The 12,586-nt window shown below is 40.2% G+C and overlaps 2 protein-coding genes across 2 annotated transcripts; one reads left to right on the top strand and one right to left on the bottom strand.

Moving 5' to 3' along the window:
- Nucleotides 1–4,449: 4,449 nt before the first annotated feature.
- Nucleotides 4,450–8,857, top strand: LOC135546179 (transmembrane protein 199-like). Its single transcript, XM_064974388.1, has 6 exons — nucleotides 4,450–5,034; nucleotides 5,128–5,201; nucleotides 5,280–5,369; nucleotides 5,506–5,548; nucleotides 5,713–5,825; nucleotides 6,070–8,857. The coding sequence occupies exons 1-6, from the start codon at nucleotides 4,851–4,853 to the stop codon at nucleotides 6,163–6,165; spliced, it is 600 nt and encodes a 199-aa protein (XP_064830460.1). The 5' UTR covers nucleotides 4,450–4,850; the 3' UTR covers nucleotides 6,166–8,857.
- A 1,415-nt stretch (nucleotides 8,858–10,272) lies between these two features.
- Nucleotides 10,273–11,751, bottom strand: LOC135545248 (homeobox protein SEBOX-like). The gene is made up of 3 exons (XM_064972877.1): nucleotides 11,652–11,751; nucleotides 11,009–11,211; nucleotides 10,273–10,899 (listed from the first exon to the last, which is right to left on the bottom strand). The coding sequence occupies exons 1-3, from the start codon at nucleotides 11,749–11,751 to the stop codon at nucleotides 10,273–10,275; spliced, it is 930 nt and encodes a 309-aa protein (XP_064828949.1).
- Between the last annotated feature and the right edge of the window lie 835 nt (nucleotides 11,752–12,586).

The raw sequence follows: 12,586 nt of genomic DNA, 5'->3' as shown, positions 1-12,586 counted from the left end.
TTCCATCACGTGGACTGGGACATGTTTCGTATTGCGTCAGATAACAACATTGACGAATACGCTGATTCGGTGTGCGAGTTCATTAGAACGTGCGTTGAAGATGTTGTTCCCATAGCAACGATTAAAACATTCCCTAACCAGAAACCGTGGATTGATGGCAGCATTCGCGTGAAACTGAAAGCGCGAACCACTGCTTTCAATCAGGGCAAGGTGTCTGGTAACATGACTGAATACAAACAGTGCAGCTATTTCCTCCGTAAGGCTATCAAACAAGCTAAGCGTCAGTACAGAGACAAAGTAGAATCTCAATTCAACGGCTCAGACACAAGAGGCATGTGGCAGGGTCTACAGTCAATCACGGACTACAGGAAGAAATCCAGCCCAGTCACGGACCAGGATGTCTTGCTCCCAGGCAGACTAAATAACTTTTTTGCCCGCTTTGAGGACAGTACAGTGCCACTGACACGGCCTGCAACGGAAACATGCGGTCTCTCCTTCACTGCAGCCGAGGTGAGTAAAACATTTAAACGTGTTAACCCTCGCAAGGCTGCAGGCCCAGACGGCATCCCCAGCCGCGCCCTCAGAGCATGCGCAGACCAGCTGGCTGGTGTGTTTACGGACATATTCAATCAATCCCTATACCAGTCTGCTGTTCCCACATGCTTCAAGAGGGCCACCATTGTTCCTGTTCCCAAGAAAGCTAAGTTAACTGAGCTAAACGACTACCGCCCCGTAGAACTCACTTCCGTCATCATGAAGTGCTTTGAGAGACTAGTCAAGGACCATATCACCTCCACCCTACCTGACACCCTAGACCCACTCCAATTACCGCCCAAATAGGTCCACAGACGATGCAATCTCAACCACACTGCACACTGCCCTAACCCATCTGGACAAGAGGAATACCTATGAGAGAATGCTGTTCATCGACTACAGCTCGGCATTCAACACCATAGTACCCTCCAAGCTCGTCATCAAGCTCGAGACCCTGGGTCTCGACCCCGCCCTGTGCAACTGGGTACTGGACTTCCTGACGGGCCGCCCCCAGGTGGTGAGGGTAGGTAACAACATCTCCTCCCCGCTGATGCTCAACACTGGGGCCCCACAAGGGTGCGTTCTGAGCCCTCTCCTGTACTCCCTGTTCACCCACAACTGCGTGGCCACGCACGCCTCCAACTCAATCATCAAGTTTGCGGACGACACAACAGTGGTAGGCTTGATTACCAACAACGACGAGACGGCCTACAGGGAGGAGGTGAGGGCCCTCGGAGTGTGGTGTCAGGAAAATAACCTCACACTCAACGTCAACAAAACTAAGGAGATGATTGTGGACTTCAGGAAACAGCAGAGGGAACACCCCCCTATCCACATCGATGGAACAGTAGTGGAGAGAGTAGCAAGTTTTAAGTTCCTTGGCATACACATCACAGACAAACTGAATTGGTCCACTCACACAGACAGCATCGTGAAGAAGGCGCAGCAGCGCCTCTTCAATCTCAGGAGGCTGAAGAAATTCGGCTTGTCACCAAAAGCACTCACAAACTTCTACAGATGCACAATCGAGAGCATCCTGGCGGGCTGTATCACCACCTGGTACGGCAACTGCTCCGCCCTCAACCGTAAGGCTCTCCAGAGGGTAGTGAGGTCTACACAACGCATCACCGGGGGCAAACTATCTGCCCTCCAGGACACCTACACCACCCGATGTTACAGGAAGGCCATAAAGATCATCAAGGACATCAACCACACGAGCCACTGCCTGTTCACCCCGCTAATCATCCAGAAGGCGAGGTCAGTACAGGTGCATCAAAGCTGGGACCGAGAGACTGAAAAACAGCTTCTATCTCAAGGCCATCAGACTGTTAAACAGCCACCACTAACATTGAGTGGCTGCTGCCAACACACTGACGCTGACTCAACTCCAGCCACTTTAATAATGGGAAATGATGGGAAATTATGTAAATATATCACTAGCCACTTTAAACAATGCTACCTTATATAATGTTACTTACCCTACATTATTCATCTCATATGCATACGTATATACTGTACTCTATATCATTGACTGCATCCTTATGTAATACATGTATCACTAGCCACTTTAACTATGCCACTTTGTTTACATACTCATCTCATATGTATATACTGTACTCGATACCATCTACTGTATCTTGCCTATGCTGCTCTGTACCATCACTCATTCATATATCCTTATGTACATATTCTTTATCCCCTTACACTGTGTATAAGACAGTAGTTTAGGAATTGTTAGTTAGATTACTTGTTGGTTATTACTGCATTGTCGGAACTAGAAGCACAAGCATTTCGCTACACTCGCATTAACATCTGCTAACCATGTGTATGTGACAAATAAATTTGATTTGATTTGATTTGAATTTACAAACGTGCAACACCTGTTGAATATGACCGGTTTCAGTAAACATCAGCAAAAAACACACACACACACATATATATATATATATATATATAATTATTATTTTTTGTTATATAATATATATATATATATATATATATATATATATATATATATATATATATATATATATATATTGTTTATAATTAGAAATGATCTACAACTGACATTCCTACATCAAACATGTCTAACAAAACAAAACACAGGTGTAAACAAGAAAATAATAAATACATATAAAAAGTGAAATATATAAATAACCCCAAAAATATATATAAGAAATAAGTGTAAAAAATAACGACAATTCTAGTGCAATTTTATTCACTCAGAAAAAAATGATTCATGAAGATGTTATTATTATTATTATTATTATTAAGGATATTGTCTTAACAAGAAGATTAAATTCAATCAAAAATATTTGTAATTTTGGTATAGAATTCTGGAATTTATGTTTGTGTATAAAGTATTTGGCAACAAAAAAAATTTAAAAATCACAATCATTTCAATGGTCTTGTTATCATTGCAATATTAACATATATTATATCCTTCATGTCAAAAACATGGGTAGTGTTCTGCAAGGTTTTCCCCAAAATATATCACAGATTGACATTCATAGAACAAATGAGTCAGATTTTCGCCTTCTTTTTCGCAGAAAACGCAGATATCATCAGTAGCCACAAATTTGGACAACATAGAATTACATGGATATATCTTATGTAGAATCTTAAAGTGCACTTCCTTAAATTTGCTTGGTATACAATATTTGTAAGGCATCAAGCAAGCTTTTTTCCAGACAATGTCAGATGGTTCCGTGAATGGAAAATTTGTCTTTTGTATTTATTACAACAAGATTTCTCAAATAAGTCCACACCTTCCAAACTATGATCATCACCAAAGCTAAGATGAGTTTTCATTAGTGTAGTTAGACGACTGGGAATGGCTTTGATCACAGAAATAAACTCTCTGAAAGGTATTGGAATCTCATTCAATGTTCTAAAATGTTTATATGCAAGAATATTACCCGTTGTCAAAAACATCAAGAACAAAGTCAATATTCCTCTCATGCCTGCTGGGGTAGAACAATGACTTATTCCTTACAGTTATGTCTGAATTATTACACCCCAAAAAAATTATGTGGGGAAAAAATGTGCAGGAAACATATTTTCAAGGACATTAAAGCTTGTTGGTGGAACCTAGCCAATTTAGCGGGTAATCGTTCAGGAATATAACTACATTTCAGTAAAAATTGAAGACCTCCCAACTTATTAAAAACATTGTTTGGAATGAAATACCAAATTGATTTTGTATTGATCAAACATCTTTTCAACCAATTGATCTTGTCAACAAAATCCACCACTTCCAGACCTCCTTCAGCTCTTTTATTTGAGAGGACTGACTTATTTTTCCAGATGAAGTCAAGAAAGGTCTTGTTGATCTCTTTACAGGTAGAGGGATTTACAAATAAAGATAATGAGGGGTACACAAAGCGAGACAGTCCCTCTGCCTTGGACAGAAGTACTTTCCCAAGTATAGAAAGATCTCTTTGTAGCCAAGTATTAAATACATTTTTGGTTTTCTTAATTTTAGGAGAAAAATTCACAAGTTGTTTGACCAAGTGTTTTTTTGACAAATGTATTCCTAAATATTTAACACAGTCATGTACTGGAATATTTGGCTATTTCTTTATCATCAGAATCATATAAACATATGATTTCACATTTAGAAACGTTTTAATCCAGATGCAATAGAAAATGCAGTTATAGCATTAAGGGCATGGACGACCTGGTCTTTTGTCTTTAAAAAAATCATCAGCCAGTTGGGACATTCTGATTTCTCTGTTAAAAATTGATAAGCCATGTGGATTTACATTATTCAGAATATCTAGAGATACAAGTTTCATTACGAAAATGAATAAAAGGCCGTACACTTCTGTTGATAGTGAATATTTTGGATGTATTAAGGTTTAGTAACACAGTATTTTTTATGTTTTAGTGGAAGTAGCTACGTACGTCAGATCCTGTCACAAGGTGAACATAGACGCTTCAAATACAGCTTTCTCTGTCGGTTGTATTTATTTCTAGATTTGTAAAATTAGCTAAACTCTCATCGTTATCAGAACAACTTAAAATGGGTACTTGATACGATGATTAGATTAATACTAAATGTATCCATTTGGGAAGAATTGGGAATGGATCATCTTTATAAACTGCCAACGTTTGCTCCTGGTCGTAGGTTTGCTAGCTAACGTTGTAAGCTATACATGAAGCCAGAGCATTCTCTTCTTGTAGCTAGCTAGATCAGCTGGCTAACTCTGCCCGGCCAGCTACGGGCGAACAACAGCTAGCTAATCCAGCCACTTGTTAGCTCATTTCATTGTAACTAACTACATAAGTCTGAAAGTTAACGTTAGCTAAAGAGAATGGCGTCGTCATTTGTGATTGGAAACACATTTCGAGAGAGAGTAAGAGACTTGCTGGAGAAGGATGAAGCTTCAGTTCCAACAGAACTACAGAAAGAATTGGAAGATATTCTTCAACGGGAACAGCCATCAACTCTGTCTTTCAGAACTGCAAGGAAATTTCATAAATGTCTGCTCGACAATGGTATGCACGAACATAGTTCTAGAAGCATAGTGGCACAGGTCTTACATTTCACGAATGAAGTACTAGCCTATGTGTACTTTACCTTCCCCTCAGGTCAACCCTTCTACCTTAATGAGTTGTTGGAGGACAGCTCATTGCACCTGCCTGAGGTTGAAACGCCCCCCAGAGTAAGTGAGATCTCGACCCCTTAATTTGACACCCATCAACGAGGACTACACTAAAGCGTTACGCCCTCTTTGTGACAGAACCCTGTGCTCGTGGCTCGTCTGGAGCGAATCAGAGCCAAGTTGGCCAATGAAGAATACAACAGGATGACACGGAATGTAAACACTCAGGTGAATTGTACAGTCCACACTCTGCATGTAGCCTACTGTACGTATTGGATTGACATATGGCCACCAGCTTAAATATATGATAGCGCTTAGTGTTTTGGTTGTTGTTGATTCATGCGAGTACCTCTCCCCCCCCCAGCAAATGAATCGGCGTGAGACATTGGCGGACTTTGGGAAAGAAGGTTGCTATGGGTTTCAAACGTTTGCATGCAATCAGTCTCTTAAGATTGTCACTATAGTCTCCATCTACCTTTTCCTCAACCCTCCCTCCTCTAATGTTGACGTGTGTGTGTGTGTGTGTGTGTGTGTGTGTGTGTGTGTGTGTGTGTGTGTGGTCTGTCTCTAGTACGCTCAGCCAAAGCTGCTGTTGTGACGGTCTTAAACTTCCTAGTGACAGTGGTGGCGACGTTCGCCTGCTCCTATCTCGGCAGTCAATACCTCTTCACAGAGACAACGGCGGTAAGAATTCATACGAAGATCCCTCACTCGTACAAGCTGGGCAAGCGTTCACCCCTATTGCCTGACGAGATTAATAGTGTCACTTAAACTTCGATTGTGTGATAAGCGATGATTAAGCTAGTACTGCATTGTGTTGTAAATGACCAAAAATCTTGCTTGAAAATGTAATCATGAAGAAACGTACATTTCAAACCCCCCATTTAAGAATCAGTATCTTTGTTGACATGTTGAATGTGTGTTTCAGAGGGTGATATCTGCAGTGATTGCTGCGTCCATTGTCGGCCTGGCAGAGCTGTATGTTCTGGTACGGACCATGGAGGGAGAGCTAGGAGAACCATAGCACCAGTCAGTGTTCTTATCAACAAAACTCATTGCTGGAGAACTATGCCCTTACCTGACCGACCAGTGGACTTCAAAAACGGAAATCAAAGGGGTTAAATTTACATGACATTTTAGTCATTTAGCAGACACTCTTATCCAGAGTGACTTACAGGAGCAGATAGGGTTAAGTGCCTTGCTCAAGGGCACATCAACGAATGTTTCACCTCGTCAGCTCGGGGAATTGAAAACAGCAACCTTTCGGATGCTGGCCCAACCTCATAACCGCTAGGCTACCTGAGTGGAAGTCGATGTACAGCTTTAACTTAACCCCAAAACTAGTGATAAGAATTGTCCCACGTTATTCATGAATTGAAAACGGATCAGTGTGAAGATCTTGAATGTGACCCAGATGTAAAAGTTGCTTGTGTTTTACCATCGCTTCTCTATCATGATGACGTTGACTCCGCGTTTCCCAACTCGTTTATTGATTAATGTCCACTAAACAAGTTGGGATATTTAGCTATTTATTTCCATCCATTTTGCTTTCATAGTGCCTGTTAAAATAACCAAATTTAAAAGAAAATGTAAGATCATTTCCTACTAGGATGTATCGGGGATTTTTTCATACAATAGTTTATTCATACTGTACTTTACACTCCTTCGGTGTGTTTCTGTGAAGTCAGTATTGTTTGTTTGTCTACTCAATAAAGTTAGCGGCCATGGAATTACCTCTAAGATCAGTTTGGTTCAATGTAAAAAAAAAAAATACATTCAGTACCAGTCCAAAGTTTGGACACACCTACTCATTCAAAGGTTTTTCTTTATTTTGACTGAAAAACGTGTGTGTGTGTGTGTACACAAACCCCCCTCTATGGTTAGGATTGAAGTTTTGAGCTGCTTCATAACAGTTCTTGATAAGTCCCACTTTACCCTTACATTGACCGTATTAGCCCTGGTAATATTAAGGATATTCCATGTTCTATTAGAAATAAAATAGTTGTTTTTGTCCATTGTACCTGGCCATTTACAGTAAATTGAGGCAAGTGGTAAACTTTGAGTAACAATTGTCTCACATCAGACTGAGTACAGTTAACACATTCACACTATGAAAGGCTTATCACTTCTATTCATGCCAGTAGTAGCCTATAATTGGGCTAGAAAAACTCACAGGCAGTGTCTTTGGAGAATACGGTTGTTTATGACTAGTGAAGTTATTATTCCAGCCAGCTCTCTAGCACGGGGCCCCCCCTGGGTGAATTTTGGGTTTTTTGCCCTAGCACTATAAAGCTGATTTAAATAATCAAAGCTTGATGAGTTGGTTATTTGAATCAGCTGTGTAGTACTAGGGCAAAAACCAAAACGTGCCCCCGGGGGAGGCCTCAGGACCGAGTTTGGGAAACCCTGCTCTAGCATCCTGCTTCCAGATGTGGCACAGTATTGTCTTCAACTGCCGATCGGCACTTACCTGTTTTGAGGTGAATTAGAGAGCAAGATGGATTTTACAGGCCACAAACAAACACACCAATTATAGTTACCCTGGGAGCTGTGTAGTACTTAAATCTGTTCCATGACAACACTTATCTCTTTTCATGATTCAAAACCATTTTCCTATGATATCTGACTTTGGCTTGTGTTAGGACTTTTCCCCCACCTATACTGTATCTCTGGACAATTTCCTTTCCTATTGGTTGAAAGATTAAAGGATGTAACTACATCTGGAATACAAAAAAGTATCTCAAAGATCTGAGATTTGACACCCAGATTAAGGGTTTATTGAAAGATTATTTGGTATTAAAGATGATTATGATATTGAGAGATCACTGTCCAGCAGGCCGGGGTGAACTGTCAACATGCTCTTGTCCTATCTTGACTGTATTACTCACATGTAATACTTCACTGGAGACCTTAAACCCAGCTAGAATTAAAGAGCTGGTAAGCTGATAGACGCTGAGCTTCAGTTTTAATTTATTTCTTATTATTCATTTTTTCTCTGTCCAACCCATATTATTGGAGAAAAAAAGTTTTTATTTGGAAAATAATTATTTCTGTCATGGTATCTTGACACAAGAAATCATTTTAATCAGGATATTTTGAAAGATAATACTCCCGGAAACATTAAATGTCGAATCAAATCCGCCTGGAATGAATAACAGACCAAATGGATCTATGAGACCTGATTCTATGTCACGTAGAATACAAATACCTCCGTAAACAACTATGTAACATTACAGTATGTAATGCATATGGGTCCTCTTGTCCTCCACAGAAAGTTGCTTGTCCATCAAAGACCCTACAAAATAAAACTACGAGAGGGCTATCCTATAGGTAACCCTATCTCTGTAACCATATATTATATTATTTAACTGTTTTAAAAAAGGTCATATTAAATCATTACTATGGTGAAATACATCAATATATTCCTCTTTGGATGAATTAAACGATTATTACGATTATTCACAAGCTAATGAAAGACATAAGATTCACACATTTAACAACAAAATAAAAACAAACAAAATTGGTCAATTGGTCACAGATTCTGCCAATGTGGAGAGACAGACAACACACATACAGTGCCTTCAGAAAGCATTCACACCCCTTAATATTTTCCACATGTTGTTTGCGTTACAGCCTACACACAATACCCCATAATGTCAAAGTGGATTTTTGTTTTTAGAAATTTGTACAAATTCATTAAAAATGAAAAGCTGAAATGGTGAGTCATTTAACCCCTTTGTTATGTATGGCAAGCCTCCAGTTCAGGAGTAAAAATGTGCTTAACAGTCACATAATAAGTTGCATGGACTCACTCTGTGTGCAATAGTAGTGTTTAACATGATTTTTGAATGACTACCTCATCTCTCAGTTGACTAGTGAATTTCAAACACAGATTCAACCACAAAGACCAGGGAGGTTTTCCAATGCCTCGAAAAGAAGGGCACCTATTGGTAGATGGGTATTAAAAAAAAACGGCCACTTTGAGCATGGTGAAAATATTAATTACACTTTGGATGGTGTATCAATAGACCCAGTCACAACAAAGATACAGGTGTCTTTCCTAACTGAGTTACTGGAGAGGAAAGAAACTGCTCAGGGATTTCACCATGAAGCCAATGGTGACTTTAAAACAGTTACAGAGTTTAATGGCTGTGATAGGAGAAAACTGATGATGGCTCAACAACATTGTAGGTACTCTTCAATACTAACCTAAATGACAGTGAAGAGAAGGAAGCCAGTACATAATAAAAATATTTCAAAACATGAGAATTTGTTTGCAATAAGGAACTAAAGTAAAACTGCAAATAATGTGGCAAAGAAATGTACTTACAAAGCGTTATGTTTGGGTCAAATCCAACACAACACATCACATATTTTGAAGCATGGTGATGGCTTCATCATGTTATGGGTATGCTTGTCATCAGCAAGGACTAGGGAGTTTTATTTTGGAATTTTTTAAAAACAAAATAGTGTTAAGCACAGGCAAAATCCTGAAGGGAAACCTGGTTCAGTCTGCTTTCCAACAGACCCGGGAGACAAATTCACAGGAGAAGGCCAAATGTACACTGAAGTTGCTTATCAAGATGACATTGAATGTTCCTGAGTGGCGTAGTTACAGTTTTGACTTAAATTGTCTTGAAAATCTATGGCAAGACTTGAAAATGGCTGTCTAGCATTGATCAACAACCAATTTAAAGAATAATGTGCAAATATTGTACCATCCAGGTGTGCAAAACTCAGAGACTTACCCAGAAAGACAGCTGTAATCCTTGCCAAAGGTGAGTTTACAGTATTTTGACTCAGGGGTGTGAATACTTATGTAAATGTTATATTTCTGTATTTCATTTTCAATAAAATTGCTTAAATGTCTAAAAACATGTTTTCACTTTGTCATTGTGGGGTATCGTGTGTAGATGGATGAGAAAAATAATATTGAATCCATTTTTAATTCAGGCTGAAACTCAAAATGTGGAAAAAAGTCAAGGGGTGTGAATACTTTCAAAAGGTACTGTATTGGGCAAGCGGTATAGCCTAGTGGTCCCACATCTGTTTGTGTTGTCTTGCCACCTCATGGCAAGACAGCACCACCAGAGCTGGGACAACCAGGCTATAGGTAAGCAGGGACAGGACATCAGAACTCCAGGAAGTTGGTGACAATAGCAGCATTATAGATCAGGTCTGAGATGTATCCGATGGAGGTCTGGGGGCCCACCTGAGGATGATGACCCTGTCCTTGAGTCACATCCCAATACATCTGCTGTGGATGGGAGGTAACAACCTGGTCCACTGAGGTTTGATGACTATATCTTTCCTGTGAGACAGCTAGAGTCTGTAGATTAAAGTTCCTATACCCTGAGGTGCCCACGTAGGGCTGGTTGAACCCATCCCGGTATGGCCGTGTGGAGTGTGCTGGCTTTCCAATGGGTGCAGTGGTAGTCGCAAGAGATCCCAGGTGAGATCGGTGGTCTTCCTCCCACAGTAGGGATTCTGCCAGGTTTGGGGAGACGGGTGTAGGCTGATGAGAGACAGGGTTGCTGTAGAGACGGATCCAGTCGGAGTAGAACTGCTGACCATCGTCACACTGAATCTGGTCTGGTCGGAACATCTCCCCCATTGTGGTTGGAGTGAAGGAGGGACCAGGGGAGGGAACCACTGGGAGAGGTTGGCATGTTGCACCTCCTCTTCCAGAAGTAGGCTTAGTTGATTTGGTGAGTCTTCCACTCTTGATACTTCTTGCCCGTCTGTTTTGGAACCACACCTATGAACAATGAGTAGAGTCAGGTAAATATGTTGTTCTAGCCTAAATACATATATATATATACAGAAAGTTTCAATAACTAACTTTTAGTTATAATCACTGCACAAACCTGTATCTTGCTTTCAGGTAGATGCGTATGTGCGGCCAAGCGTTCACGGAGAGTGATGTCTGGGTACGGCGTTAGCGCGAAAGCTTGTTCCAACTCAGACAATTGTGCGTGGCTGAAGATGGTTCTTTTGCGCTTCCTTTGGCCCTCTGTACACCCGCTTCTCTGAGGTTCAGGTGATGAAAGTCCATTGTCATTCCTCACGTCTTAACAACAACAAAAACAAAAAATGTGAGAATTGAAAATTAAAATTTGGCCAAACATATGGTTCATAGATTATTATTTAAGTAGTCCAAAATACCGTTACAGCGTTGTAAAATTATTCAAGACAATTATTAAAAGAAATGTACCGTATGTTTTTGTTTTCATCTGCATTCCTGTTTATGTCAATGGATATCTTTCTATATATTATGACTTTGTTTTTGTTTGTTTCTTTGTGCTCTATTTAATTTAGGCAAAATCTAGACAGAATATTGACAATTTAATTAATAAATGCTATTCATAATAAAATAATCCTAAAGTACACTATAAAAGTCAATAAACAAATATAACTGTCACTATTGTAACACGTTTTCTTTACGTTGATGGTAAGCTTTTACGCATAGCCCTACAGCCTGAACATTTGAAAACTATTTACATAGCCTACCTTTACACTGACCTTGGTCTCCAAAATGTGCTGTAAAATCCATCTCTTTCTGGTCAGTCAGTCTGTGTGCAGTGAATTCATGATTGATGAAGAGAGACATAATTCTACAGCTCGGTCTGTTGATACGTAAATGATGCGCTCACTGCTGGGTAGCGGTGCCCTCTTATAGCGGGAACTCCCATCTCAATCACAAACCGCCCACGGTCCACTCCAAATTAATCTGGGCACGTTCAGGTGTTATAGGCCTATAGTGGAGCCTAGTGCCCACCTCTCTAATCCTGAATTGCAGATGGTGACGTTGCCACGAATTGACAAGAAACAGATGAAAGCAGCAATGGTGTATAAAACCCGCTGTTTCCGCTGTCGCTATTGTCTGACACTCCCTGTGTCAGACTGTCAGATCTCATCCCAGGGCAATCGACTGCAAAGAGGAACCCCGTGGAGGTTAGAGCGCAGGGCAGGCAGACCTTGTTGGACGCACCAAGCAGAGTCAATCTGCATAGGCCTAATGTATTCTACCATGTTCACTGCGAGAGTCATATTTGTTATTTAGCCCTCCATTTGCTGTTAGGATGAACGAAAAGTAAAAGTAAGTAGTTTACTATAGCCTAACTATTATTTTTATACAGGAAAAAGCCTAGCAACTTCAAAGGCTGGTTTCACACCTTCTCTTCCTGTGTATTGAAGTCAATTAGCCTAGTGATCGTTTTCCATTCCCATTAACAGCCGTACACAAATCCTAAAATGTAAATTTCTGAACGAAGCTGGAAGGGTTTAGAGGAATACACATTGTACAAAAACCAACTCCAGATCTTATTTTTTTAATGAGCCAATTATTAATGATTTCAATTGACTTGCCCCACCCCATTCCTTTTTCCCCTTTTATGTGAAGGGATCATGCAAAATAATCAAATCAGATTGTGGTCCTCAAATGT

Source organism: Oncorhynchus masou, chromosome 9, assembly GCF_036934945.1.
Source record: "Oncorhynchus masou masou isolate Uvic2021 chromosome 9, UVic_Omas_1.1, whole genome shotgun sequence".
In the NCBI taxonomy this organism is placed as follows: Eukaryota; Metazoa; Chordata; class Actinopteri; order Salmoniformes; family Salmonidae; genus Oncorhynchus; species Oncorhynchus masou.
This window is presented reverse-complemented; position numbering and strand designations above follow the sequence as displayed.